This window comes from Cnephaeus nilssonii (assembly GCF_951640355.1).
Source record: "Cnephaeus nilssonii genome assembly, chromosome: 14".
Lineage (NCBI taxonomy): Eukaryota > Metazoa > Chordata > Mammalia > Chiroptera > Vespertilionidae > Cnephaeus > Cnephaeus nilssonii.
In genome coordinates, this window is record NC_137085.1 from 73,793,489 (window position 1) to 73,807,614 (window position 14,126).

Here is a 14,126-nt window from a genome sequence, read left to right on the forward strand (position 1 = left end):
TGCTTATTTCTCCCCTCCCTGCATTGCTAATCAAGAGAAGCAAACTTTTCAACTTCTTAAAAATCCATGTAAAATGTTCTTTGTATGACTCAATAGACCTGTTCACTGGTGATAAGCAGTCTCACTATGACTACCCACCTTCTACTTTTGATATCTTCCAGTAGAAGAAATGAGTTTCTGTGTAGAAGTTTCCCTTCAGGTGGCCTAACTGAATCATAACAACAAACCAAGTCTATAATGGGAAACTTTCTTTTCAAGAGATTAGAATGTTATATTAATGCAAAGTGCTTACTGCTACCAAGTTCTAACTCTTAAAATAGCAGAAGACAGTGACTTGTTTTACAGATTTTTTGAAAAGAGTTCTTTACTTGGCATCCAAGAATAAGACTTTTTTCTAGTGTTTCAGATTTTCAGAAAAATAAGACCTTCCTCCTAAGAAGTTATCATCAGCAAAAGATCACTGAATGCAGCTGACTGAAAGATGGGCTTTTGAATGCAAGGTGGAAATCTACATTCAACTAAAGGTAACTAGAGCGCTAAATTTAATATTAGATTGCCATGGGGTCCAGGTCCTCTCTTCCTAACTGCCTTGAAGAACCTTGTATATTATTCACTGTGGGGTTCAGAGCAGACCTAGATCATCGAGCACTGGAGAACGGGTTGACAGTCCCGGGAACTCTAGTAAAGATGAAGCTGCAGTGATGGACTGGGTTTGAGAATGTGATGGAGGGATAATGACTAAGAACTTGATGCTCACATGGCTTGCTGGAAGCCATAGGATAACATAACAGTTTAAAAAATAAAATATTAAAAAAAAAGTGAAGGGAAAAGGCAAAAGGAAGTGAAAGGTATATAGGGCATTAGAACAAAAGAAAGCTAAATAGAAAAAAAAGTAACATTATTAATTGTAGAGTGAAAGCAAGGATAATTAAAATTAATTAATATCAATTATTTAAATTTAAATTTTTCAATGCTAGTTTAGGGCACAGCACATGACATAGGCCTTATTTTAATTTATATAATTACATTTTGTCAAAAGCTTCTGAATTAAATAAGTAACTTATTCCTAATCATATTGCTTACTATTGTATCAATAAATGTCAATGTCAGGTATTAAGGGAGAATTTATAATAATTGCACAACATAGATATTTCTCCAGCTCAGTGTTTCACTTTTATATTTAACAGGTAGACCAATTTGCTACTAAGCTTATTTCTCCCACCTGAGTTGTAAAAAAGACACATCCACTGGGAAGCGTTTTGACTAAGCACAGTATTACAGAGATGCCAAGACACAATTTCAATGAGATCCACACTTACTCAGGTAAATTCAACTGATTCATATGCTATGTTAGCTAAATTGTAAAATATTTATTCAGTCATTCTGCTTAAGATGGTTAGATTTTATACTAAGTCACATTGAAAATAATTAAAAATATACTGATATCTGAGTTTAAAGTTGTGTAGTGTTCTAAGACATTAGCATCCTCATTTATGCTGAGAGCATACATAATATGGAGAAACACAGATAACTGATATTGTAAAGCCAACTGCCTACATCTTAATGATTACATTATTTTCTTAGCATTTTATTTAGTAACTAGAGGCCCAGTGCATGAAATTTGTGCACGGGGCGGGGGGTGGGGGAAGGGTGTGTATCCCTCAGCCCAGCCTGCACCCTCCCCAATCTGGGACATCCCTCTCACAATCCAGGACTGCTGGCTCCCAACTGCTCACCTGCCTGCCTTCCTGATTGCCCCTAACCGCTTCTGCCTGCCAGCCTGATCACCCCCTAACCATTCCCTGCCAGCCTGATTGATGCCTAACTGCTCCCCTGCCAGCCTGTTTGCCCCTAACTGCCCTCCCCTGCAGGCCTGGTCACCCCTAACTGCCCTGCCCTGCAGGCTTGATCGCCCCCAACTGCCCTCCCCTGCAGGCTGGGTCCCCCACAACTGCCCTTCCCTGCAGGCCCGGTTGCCCCCAACTTCCCTCCTCTGCCAGCCTGGTCACCCCTAACTGCCCTCCCCTGCAAGCTTGATCGCCCCCAACTGCCCTCCCTTGCAGGCCTGGTCCCTCCTAACTGCCCTCCTCTGCTGGCCATCTTGTGGTAGCCATCTTGTGTCCACATGGGGGCAGCCATCTTGTGTGTTGGAGTAATGGTCACTTTGCATATTACTCTTTTATTAGATAGGATAGAAGCCTGGTGCACGGGTGGGGGGGCGGAGGGGGCGGCTGGTTTGTCCTGAAGGTTGTCCCGGATCAGGGTGGGGGTTCCCTGGGGGCATGGGGTGGCCTGGGCGAGGGGCCTGTGGTGGTTTGCAGGCTGGCCACACCCCCCGGCGGCCCAAGCGGAGGTCCTGGTATCTGGGATTTATTTATCTTCTATAATTGAAACTTTGTAGCCTTGAGCGGAGCCAAGCCTCCTGCTCGCTCTGTGGCCACAGCCATTTTTGTTAGGATTTATTTATCTTCTATAATTGAAACTTTGTAGCGGAGGCCAAGGCAGGCCAGGGCTGCGGGAGCTTGGCTTCCTCCATCACCAGGGGCAACCCAAGTCTCCTGCTCTCTCTAGCTCTGTGGCTGCCACCATTTTTGTTGGGATTTATTTATCTTCTATAATTGAAACTTTGTAGCCTTGAGCAGAGGCCTGGGCTGGCCAGGGTGTGCAGAAAGCTTGGCTTCCTCCATTACCAGGGAAACCCAAGCCTCCTGCTCGCTCTGTGGCTGCAGCCATCTTGGTTGGGTTAATTTGCATACTCACTCCTGATTGGCTGGTGGGCGTGGCTTGTGGGTGTAGCAGAGTGATGGTTAATTTGCATAATACTCTTTTATTAGATAGGATAGGCTAATGAAATTCTTTGTAAAGAGTTCATTCTTGAGCTTAGCTCTGTATCTTCAATAAAGAAAATTCCTTTAGATCCTTTTCTAAAAATTATAAAAGGACCTGTCTTTTATTATAAATGCTTAAATAATTTTTGTTTTATCCAACATTTTATTGAAAACATTTTCAGACAGAGAGAAAATTTGGAGGAAAAAATAAACATTCATATCACTTATATACCTACTATCTAGATTCAACAACTATTAACATTTTGCCCTATATGTTTGTGTGCATGTTAAGTGTGTGTGTGTGTGTGTGTGTGTGTGTGTGTATGTGTCTGCTGAATCCATTTCAAAATAAGTTGCACACTTCATAAAACTCTTTCCTAAATATTTCAGCTGTCTCTCCTAAGAACAGGGCATTTGACTGTATAATCACAGTATCATCAACACGCCCAAGAAAATTAACAATGCTTCTATAACACTGTCTAAAACCCCAACCATATACACATTTCTTCATTTTCCCCTAAGTATATTTTATGTAATATATTGTAGAGCTGGTTTCTGGTGTCTCTTTAGTCTCTTTCAAGTTAGACCAATGCTCTCTCCACTCGTCAATACACAATTTCCTTTTCTTTGGCACTAAACTTTTAAAGTGTCCAGGCCAGTTGTTTTGTATAATGTCCTACATTCCAAATGTGTTTGATTATTTCTTCATAGTGTCATTTAACTTGTTCATCTCTCCTGTGTATTTCTTATGGATTTTAAGTTTAGTCCTTTAGATCCATCTTAAACATTTGTCCTGACTGACAGGTGCTTACTTTGGCTTTTTACCATTGCATACATAAAAGACTTGGCCTTATCCAGTAAATGAAAGTCTTTCTAATTCTAGAAAATGTAAGTGCCATTAAGTAAGACCTCTCTCCTATACTTTATGACTTCTTAGCAAAATATGGAGGACACATTTATCAATTGACTCATGCCATTCATATTCAACCTCTTTGCATTCTTGTAAGTAATACAAACATTTTTATTTAGAGTAGCGTACACTACACTAAAAATATAATTTTTCTGTCAGTGTGCCATTGTTTTTCCCCTTAGCATTATCTTGTGATTTTTAATTAAATATGCTCTTCAGTACTAATAGGCAAAGTCTTAGAACTTGTAGATGGCTAGTTTTCTGCTTCTAAAATAATAACATTTTATGAATACCTAAAAATGAATGAAATTTATAAAAATAGCCAGATTTTTATTGCACCAACTAAGTGTGAGGGAAATCTGTATGCTACTTCTAAAATGTATAATGAGTAGCATGAACTAAGACAGTCTGTAAAGAACTGTGGAACTGGTAATTAACCCAAGCTATAAATATTAGTAAGACTGATGTGCAGGTGAGGGGCAATGGGGTGATATGGACACATATGTAATACCTTAATCAATAAAAAAAAAAAATTGGAAAAAAACGGATGTCCAAAGGTTTCAGAGTGACTGCACAAGAAACTAATTACAAATATATTATAATTGATAAGTTAGTTCTTTAAACTCTTTTTAAAATAAGATGAAAACTCAATGTTTATTTAGGACCGATTTGACTATTTTTACACAATATTTATTTTAGGGCAACATTTTAGTCTTTTCAAAATTTACCTTTTAACTTGATACTTGGGAAAAATGAGCCTTACATATGTGTTTCTGGCCCAGAGAGTCATAAATTCAATTATAAAAAGAAATAGTAAAATGTATAATCTGAGTTACTTATACAACATGCCTCTGAGAATCATTTATAGTATAGAAGGAGATTAAACCCAAAAAAGGAGATTTTTAAAGTTCATTTAATTAGTCATTTAAATTGAGAATTAAAGAGAGAGCTGGTAAACTCTTGAAGTACATTATCTGGTAGAGGAGGCCAGGGTTCTGAAAATCAATTTTTTAAAAGTTAATTTCCTAGAAATTAATTTTAGCTGATATCCTTCTTGAATATATTTGCCCACTGGGAAGAAATTATTATTTTATATATTCAATTAATTCATTCAACAGATATTTATTGAGTGCTTACTATGTTCAGACATGTTCTGTGTGTTGTACTCATATCAGGGAGCTTCAATAATAAAAAGTCACTGCTCTCATCATTTAGGGGACATGAACAATGAACGCATAAAATAACATCAGGTAGTGATAGGTGCTACAAAGTCCCATCTACATCTCCTCTTCCTTCCCCCCCCCCCAACTGAATATCAGTGGTCTAGATCTTCTTTCCAGCCCCTGGAGAGCAGCCAGGAAAGGGAGTGACACTGGTAAAGTCACGTGTGAATCCATGTCCCTACCCTAGATGAGTGATGGGGGTGCTATTTTAAACAGACACATCCAGTAAAGTACATGACAAAATGGCATTTGAACCAAGACCAGAATAAACTCAGAGCATGAGCCATGAAAGTATCTAGGGAAAGAATAGTTCAGGCTGAAGGCATAGCAGATACAAAGAACCTAAAGATAAATTCCTTAATTAATACTTAGTAAAAGACTACAGTAGAAGAAATTGGTCATTAGAATACTAGATTGCCTATGTCATCACTTGTTACAAGTTGAATATTCCTCGAAATGTTCTCATGAATACATGCATTTAATATTTTCAAGAAGAATATTTCTTAAAATACACTTTTGATAATTTCAGCAAATTGATTATTAGACAAATAAAGCCTTTGTTAAATTGTTATATAGGAGACTGGCTTGCAATTAATTAACTTCTGGCCAATTTACCTAAAGTTATACCTGCTATAGAATAGATATTTAATAAATGTTTATTGAAAGAATGATAAGAAAAAGGCTGTATGTGAAACAAAATGTCAAGAGTTATATTGAATACTAGAGGCCCGGTGCATGAAATTCGTGCATGGGTAGGGTCCCTAGGCCTGGCCAGCTATCAGGGCTGATTGGTGCCTTCCAGCTGCTGGCTGGGGCCTTCCTTCATTCTGCGCCGCCCCCCTGGTGGTCAGCGCACATCATAGCGAGTGAGCGAACTCCTGGTCTCCCAGTCGAACTCCCGAGGGGACAATTTGCATATTAGGCTTTTATATATAAAAGCCTTCCTTCATTCTGCGCTGCCCCCCTGGTGGTCAGCGCACATCATAGCGAGTGAGCGAACTCCTGGTCTCCCAGTCGAACTCCCGAGGGGACAATTTGCATATTAGGCTTTTATATATATATATATATATATATATATATATATATATATATATATATATATATATACTAGAGGCCCAGTGTATGAAATTTGTGCACGCAAGGGGGGGGGGGGTCCCTTAGCCCAGCCTGCACCCTCTCTTAGTCTGGGAGCCCTCAGGGTATGTCTGACTGATGGCTTAGGCCCACTCCCCCCGACATCCTTAGCACTGCTGCAGAGGCGGGAGAGGCTCCTGCCACCACCACTGCTCTTGCCAGCCGTGAGTCTGGCTCAGGGTTTCTGGCTGAGTGGTGCTCCCCCTGTGGGAGCACACTGGCCACCAGGGGGCAGCTCATGTGTTGAGCATCTGCCCTCTGGTGGTCAATGTGCATCATAGCAATGGGTCGTTCCAGTGTTCAGTCAATTTGCATATTAGCCTTTTACTATATAGGATTATATCTAAAAGCTATAACATACTAGAACCTAATTTGGGCTTGGAACTAATACTACCCTCTGGTATTTGACCCCATCAGAAAGTCTTATGTAAGCCTTTGAACTGCAGTCACATAAAAACTGTATCTGACCCAGTCTATCTCCTAGGATTTTCCTTTCTGTCTTCGAAGGAGACCCTGGAACTCAGCCTTCTTTCTTCTCTAGCTGAGTTGCTTTCTAGCCCTTGGAATTTTGTTGCCCACATTACCACATAATCGCTCTAATTTCTCATTTTCTTCTTCACTGAATTAAGCACATAGGCCCTTTTAATTTTAAGAATATTATTCCTGATCTCTGAGGAGAAATAGGATAATGAAGCAGATAGTATGGCAGAAGTTAGAAAGGTTATAGAACCCGTACATGATTATCAAACTACCTGGTCCCTTCTCCAAGTAAGATGCTCAATGGATACCTGAGGACCAGACTTTTGTTTGTGACCTTTTCTCTCTCCTCTAAATTATTCTAATGAGTTTTGTCTCTTTAGTATTTGCTAAAAACCAAAGTCATTATTAAAACTGGTTAAACACATTGATATTTATTTTAGCAAATATAAAGATCGCTTGTTACAATGGTCAGCAGATATTGGTTCCAGTTTGTGGTGCCTCCAGAAAATGATCTCCCACCTTCTCCCCTCTTCATACCTTCCCTGAGAAGTCATAAGTGATCTACATGTGTGTGCGTGCCAGCACAGCCAAGGGTTTGGTGAGCCTGAGGGAGGACGGCAAAGGATTGAAGAAAAGAGAATAAGCTGGGTCTAGGTGGATCTCCTGTGCCTGGCTAAGGCCACAGAGAAAGATCCTGACAGCAAGCGGAGCCTTTATTTTATAGTCAGAGGTAAACAAGGTAGTGATCACCATAGTTACAATGTTCTGTGAGTTTCACTTGTTTTGGCAGCACTTGCTTCACCTCTCACAGCCCATTAGCTACCCAGATAAGCTCTAGGGAACGTCATAAGGTCAAGCTTAATTATGCTAAGAGGGCTGTGCCCTCTAAGCTGGGACTTGTTTGTGGCTTTGCCAACAGGTCAGTCCGAGGCTTAACCCTGTAGCTGCTCCCTATACATGTGGTATCCATCAAGACTGTAGTATTCCTGGTAAGGTCATAAAAGATCCATGGTCCCTTTCCTGGCGACTCCAACAGTTTGCTTGATTGGTCATGCAGAATAAGAAGATCGTCTTTCAAAATGACTATTATCTATTTGTTGTTCACTCTGGACATGTGATCTATTCAGTCTTCCACTGATAGTATGCAAGAAGGCTGGTAAAGTCTGAACTACGGGGAAACTATGATTGGATGGCTAGTAATATAGGTAGGCATCAGAAGTGAGAATTTAAGATTTCCAGAAAATAGAAGGGTTTAAGAAGGAATAGCACACCCCTGCTCTCTATCTTGTGCTGAGACATCCCCCTAATATCAATTTGGACTGAAAACAGGGATTGTTTTCCTGTTATAAAGATGGTGTGGGGGGTGGGAGGGAAGGGAAGGGTACCTTCCTGGAATATAGAATGGCAGATGTTGGAAATATGACTTGTAGACTATTACACTTATTCCTGGTTTTGAAGTTCACTAAACACTTTCCCTCTAGCCCCAATTTTATATGCAATCAAGGTAGAACAATAGATCTTTTCTTGACCCAAATTGGCAGTTTGTAGCTTCTAAGACCTCAGTAATGATATCACCCTTTTAATGGACCCTTGGCCCTACCCTTCCCCTCCCCCAATGAAGAACATTGTGCATTTCCTTACTAATTCTCTGTGGCACAGTCATTAAACTGAGTATGACATGTACGTACCAGGAAGCCAGTGTTCAAGGGCAAAGCTTCAGGACATGAGAGGGCAGCAGAAGAGATGGCGAGGTGAAGTGCAAGAGCAAGGCTGAGCTATTATTGCCTGGAGGGATCTTGTTACTAAGAATGTTGCCACTCAAGGACTTTTGTAAGTAAAGAGCAAAGTGTGCAAGGTAAAGAGCAAGATAAAAATCTGCTGTGAAAACTGGGGCTCAGGGTTAGAGCATGACATCACTGGGCATCCTTGCTGTTCGAGTACCTAAGTGTTGAGTCACAGAAACTTAATTCCTCTTACTAACATCTGGTTTGGTTTTACGGACTCAGGTAAGAGTGAACCTGCTATTGGAGTCAGGGTTTCAGCGAGGCAAAGCTTCAGGAAATCTTCAAATGTCAGACAAGAAGGACGTGGACAAAAATATCTAAATACCAGAGGTCAGTTCCAGGGAATTAGATAATGGGGATCAGGGACTTGAGGGCTATTCTTGGCAAAGGAGTCTTTGCATGAAGGAACTGGACAAAAAGAAAAAAATAATCCAGTAATATTCACATTCACTGAGTGACGAGAGAAGGCAGGAGAACTGAGCTGAACTTTTTCTGTTCTGTTGCTTGCTGAATTTTAGAACTGAGTATAAAGACAGTGAGACCAGGTCTCCAGGGCAGGATAACCTGGCTACTGTAAATTAGATCCCTACGATCTTGAGTGTTTGCCTTCACCTGCTATTATTACCATGCCATCCCAAGGACCTGCCTTCTTCCCGACCCTGGCACTTAGGACTCTGGGTCAGCTCTTTAATGGTCTACCTCAATGCAATGACCTGATGCAGCCACTGCTAGTCTCCTGGCTTGTCTGATGTCAGCCTAGCCCAAGGCTGGGTTTTTATACCCACAGTACAAAAATTTGTTGGACTTATGAACTTAAAGCCATAAAATAAGGACCGTAATGACTTAGAGTGGAAACAGGAACAGAAATTTAATGAAGCTGAAACAGCAACAAGAAACCAAGAACACACAGAGCTTAATTTTAGACATCAGGGGTTTTCCCAGACTTAGTTTCACTGTTTCTTGGAGGTAGCTCCAATTTGCTAAGTCCTTTATTATTCAGTAAAATGGAAGCATGAGGAAATCAGAACCCTAGTTGTGTCCCTAAAATCATTGCCGCAAATCAAATGGACGTGACAGCTTAGGTCAGCAGGAACTCTGGGAGCATCAGCAATGACCCCTCTGACCTTGCAGTGTCATTCTCCTGCTACAAACCTTCAGTGGATTCCTACTGCCCTCGCATGAGCTGGACTCTTTAGCCTTGCCTTTAAGGTCCTCTGAGAACTCTCACTAATTCCCATTCATGCACCGAATACTCCAGCAAAACTTAATCACTGTTTTTTCCACATTTGACATGAACCATTTTCATTTTCTGACTTTTCTCAGTTTACTTTCTATTAAATAACGTTTCACTTTACTTCCACGTCCAAATATAACTATTTTTCAATGCCAGCTAAAAATGCCATCTTTTCCAGAATGCTTTTTTCCTGATTATGCTTATCTCCAATTATACCTGTCTCTCACCTATTTCACTCAGTATTTTTTAACTCCATAGCAAAGTAGGCCTTGCCATCTTCCTATATTATACTGCACATTCATTAGGTACAGAGATGATATTTTATTATTTTTGATTGATTGCAGAGCTGAATTAATTATATTCCTTAGTTCATATTATCCAATCATTATGGTTGAAGCAAATCATCTAGTTTAGATATTCCTCATTCCCCATTCCCATTCCCCTCCCTCTCCATAGGTAGCTACTTAAATTTGATGTACACTGAGTGGCCAGATTATGATGATCTCTGAACGCATAATAATCTGGCCACTCAGAGTGTGTGTGTGTGTGTGTGTGTGTGTATGTATACACACACACACACACACACACACACATATATATATATATATATATATATATATATATATATATATATATATATATATATATATATTAGAGGCCCAGTGCATGAATTTGTGTATGGGTGGGGTCCGGACAGCCTGGCCAGGGGGGGGGGGACATGGACATGGGCAGTTGGCCAGCCTGCCTGCTGGCCGAACTCCTGGTCAAGAGGACAATTTGCATATTAGCCTTTTATTATATAGGATATACACTGAGTGGCCAGATTATTATGCGTTCAGAGATCATAATAATCTGGTCACTCAGTGTATAACAGAAATGCATATGTAATCTTGTAAAAGATGGAGTTCTATATTTTAGTAGACTTTGTTCTACTTTATTTTTTTTAACAGAGCACTGAGTTTTTAAAATCTATTCATGTTGCTTTATGGTTTGTTATTACTTCAAGTTGCCAATACCCTTTATTCATTCATTCTCCAATGACTAACACAAAGATTTCCTTTAATACCCATCACCACAAACAGTGCTTCAGTGATTACTGTGTGTGAACATTTCTGTAGATTATATATACCCAGGGAAGGGCTGGCAGGTTTGGAGGGTAGATGTATATTCAGTAGTACTAAGCACGGAATTTTACTAGCTATACCAGTTTACTCTTACCAGCAGTACACATCAGTTCCTGTTCTCCTACATCCTTGCAAATACTTGACCTTAACTGATTTCCTAACACTTATTAATCTAATGGATGCCTAGTTGTAATTCATTAAATTGTTTAAATTACTTTCATCTGAGTTTTAATGTATTTGAATATTCCTCATATATTCTTTAGCCATTTAGGCTTCCACTTACATAATTTGCCTGTATAAAGCCTGTGCATTTTCCAATTACTTTTTTCTGACTTTTTGTTATTGATTGCAGAGGTTTCCTTGTGAATTCTAAAATTAGCATATAGGTTTTTAAAAAATATATTTTTATTGATTTCAGAGAGGAAGGGAGAGGGAGGGATAGAAACCTCAATAATGAGAGAGAATCATTGGCTGCCTCCTGCACGCCCCTACTGGGGATTGAGCCCGCAACCTGGGCATGTGCTCTTGACCGGAATTGAACCAGAATCGAACCCAGGACCCTTCAGTCCACAGGTTGACACTCTATCGACTGGGCCAAATCAGCTAACACAAATTTTAGCATATAAGTTTGAATTTGTCTACAGTAACCTTGATTGAACAATTTTGATAAAATTGAATCATCAATTTTTTACCTTCTCATGTGTGCTTTTTATCTTGTTTATGAAGTATTTCACTACAACACTAAAATATAGGATTATAAAGTTAACCTATATTTTCTTCTTAAGATTTATAGTTTTACCATTCATATGTAGGTCTTCAGTTCATCTGAGATATACCTCTATCTACACACATACACACATGCACACACATGTCACATGTGTATGTGTGTGTATGGTATAAGATATGGATCTGTTTTACTTTTCTCAAAATGGCGAGCTAATTTTCCCTTTAGAATATAGTAAATAGTTTGTGCTTTTCTTAGGCTTCCATCTGAGATCTCGCTTCTGTTCCATTTCTTCTTTTTTCTGTTTTTGCATCAGTACCACAGTTTTTTATTCCTATAGCATTACTGTATATCTTAAGTTTTGGTAGGGCAAATTCCCCTCTTTTAGTCTTGTTTTTCAAAGTTGATTTAGCTATTTGTAGATCTTTATTATTTTATATACATTTAAAAATAAGTATTTGAAGTACTCAAAACGCCTAGTTACAATTCTGATGCCATCCCATAGAATTTATGCATACTTTGAGGAGAGGGGGATTGATAGTTTTAGAATGTTATCTTATCCATAAGGGTAAACTATTATTTAGAACTTTATGTCCTGTAATGAGCTTTTTAAAAATTTGCAGAGAGGTCTTGCATATTATTTTTAAAGTTTATTCCTAGGCACTTCATAGTGGTTCTTCTGCTCTGTATAATAGCTTATTTCCTGACATGTTTCTAGATGGTCATCACTAGTACAGAGATATGCAACTGACTTTTAAAAATTGATCTTGTACCACCCTGGCTGGTTTGGCTCAGTGGAGAGAGCGTTGACGTATGACTTAAGGGTCCCGGGTTTGATTCTGGTAAAGGGCACACGCCCGGGTTGTGGGATCAATCCCCAGTGGGAGGCATACAGGAGGCAGCCGATAGATGGTTCTGTGTCATCATTGATATTTCTATCTTTCTCTTTCTCTTTCCCTTCCTCTCTGAAATCAATAAAAATATGGGGGGAAAATTGATCTTGTATCCAGTCTTTGCTGAATTTCCTGACTTACCTTCTTGACCTGTTACTGTGTGTGTGTCTTTTTTCTGTGTCTTTTCTAAAAATATATTTTTATTGGTTTCAGAGAGGAAGGGAGAGGGAGAGGCAAAAACATCAATGATGAGAGAGAATCATTTATTGGCTGCCTCCTGCACGCCCCCTACTGGGGATCGAGCTCAAAACCTGGGCATATGCCCTTGACCAGAATCGAACCCAGGATCCTTCAGTCCGCAGGCTGATGCTCTATCCACTGAGCCAAACCAGCCAGAGCTATTTCTGTGTCTTTTTGCTAACTGTTAAGGTGAAGATTGATTGGTACTCTAGTCCTTTTCATTGTTGCTATTTGTATTTCCTTTGTACATTTTTCAACGTTTTTAACTTCTACCTTTATCTTTTTGTTTTAAAGGTCTCTTATTTTTGCATTTAGGGTTTTGTTGTATAATCCAATATGAGTACCATTTACATTTACTGTAATTACTGTTTGTTATGTTGTTTCTGTATTTCATATTTCCCTTTATTATTGTTTCTTTTCCTCTTCCTATTTTCGCTTGCTTTATTCCAAATAAATAAATAAAATATTCTGTGGTTTGAGATTTACATTCTAATCTTATTCTTCTAAGGGGTTATCCCCAACTTATTTTGCTAGTTCCCAAGTCATCAATATCTATATCTTCCCTCAAACAATACAAATAATTTAGTATTTGTTCTCTCATCTTTTTTTCAAATTTTCCCTGAGATAATTTGGTTCACATAGAATTTCAGTTTTGGATTGTTATAAATGTGTTTTTCTCCATTTTTTTTTCATCCTTGTTTCCCCACTATTTTCTTTCTTTACATTTTTAGACAAATACAAAAAAAAAAGTTATTTGTTCACCCTTACTTTCCATATCTCTGTAACAGCATACTGAATTTCTCTCTCTTCTTATTGGAGTTCTTCTTCCAAAAGTGTTTGCATTTTTTAAAATTGTGATAAAATATACATGACATAAAATTTACTATTTTAACTATTCTTTATTTTTTAATTGTGGTAAAATACACATAATGCATAATAAAATTTGCAAACGTAACTTTTTAAGTGTACAGTTCAGCAGTGTTAAGTACAATCGAATTGTTGTGCAACCATCACCACCCTCCATCTCTGAAACTCTGTACGCATTAAACCATAAGTCGCCATCCCCTCCTTCCTCCAGACTCTGGAAACCACCATTCTACTTTCTGTCTCTGAAGAGTTGGATATTTTAGGTACCTCATATAGATGGAATCATACAGCATTTATCCTCTTGCGTCTGGCTTTTCACTTAGCATAATGTCCATGTTACAACACTTGTCCAAATTTTCTTTTTTTAAGGCTGAAAAATATTCTATTGTATGTATATACTGCATATTGTTTATCTATTGGGTGGCTTCCACCTTTTGGTTATTGTGAATAATGTTGCTATGAATGTGAATATACAAATACTTGTTTGAGCCCCTGCTTTTAATTATTTTATACTAGAGGTCCGATGCACGAAATTCATGCAAGAGTAGGACCTCGCAGCCCCAGCTGCCTCGGTCCTCGCAGCCCCGGCTTTGTCTGGAAGGTCGCCCAGAAGGTCGTCCCACTGTTTGGCCATTTGGTCGCTTTGCATATTACGCTTTTATTATTATAGATATACATGCAAAGA

General features: G+C 39.0%; 1 protein-coding gene across 1 annotated transcript in view; it reads left to right on the plus strand.

Moving 5' to 3' along the window:
* Positions 1 to 229: 229 nt before the first annotated feature.
* ERCC6L2 (ERCC excision repair 6 like 2) overlaps positions 230 to 14,126 on the plus strand; it is a gene marked incomplete at its 3' end in the record, with an annotated part of 180,817 nt that continues 166,920 nt past the window's right edge. The window contains exons 1-2 of the mRNA XM_079790097.1: positions 230 to 524; positions 1,188 to 1,323. Coding sequence (XP_079646223.1) covers positions 1,284 to 1,323 — 40 coding nt within the window. The 5' untranslated portion in view covers positions 230 to 524; positions 1,188 to 1,283. The remainder of the gene's footprint in view (positions 525 to 1,187; positions 1,324 to 14,126) is intronic.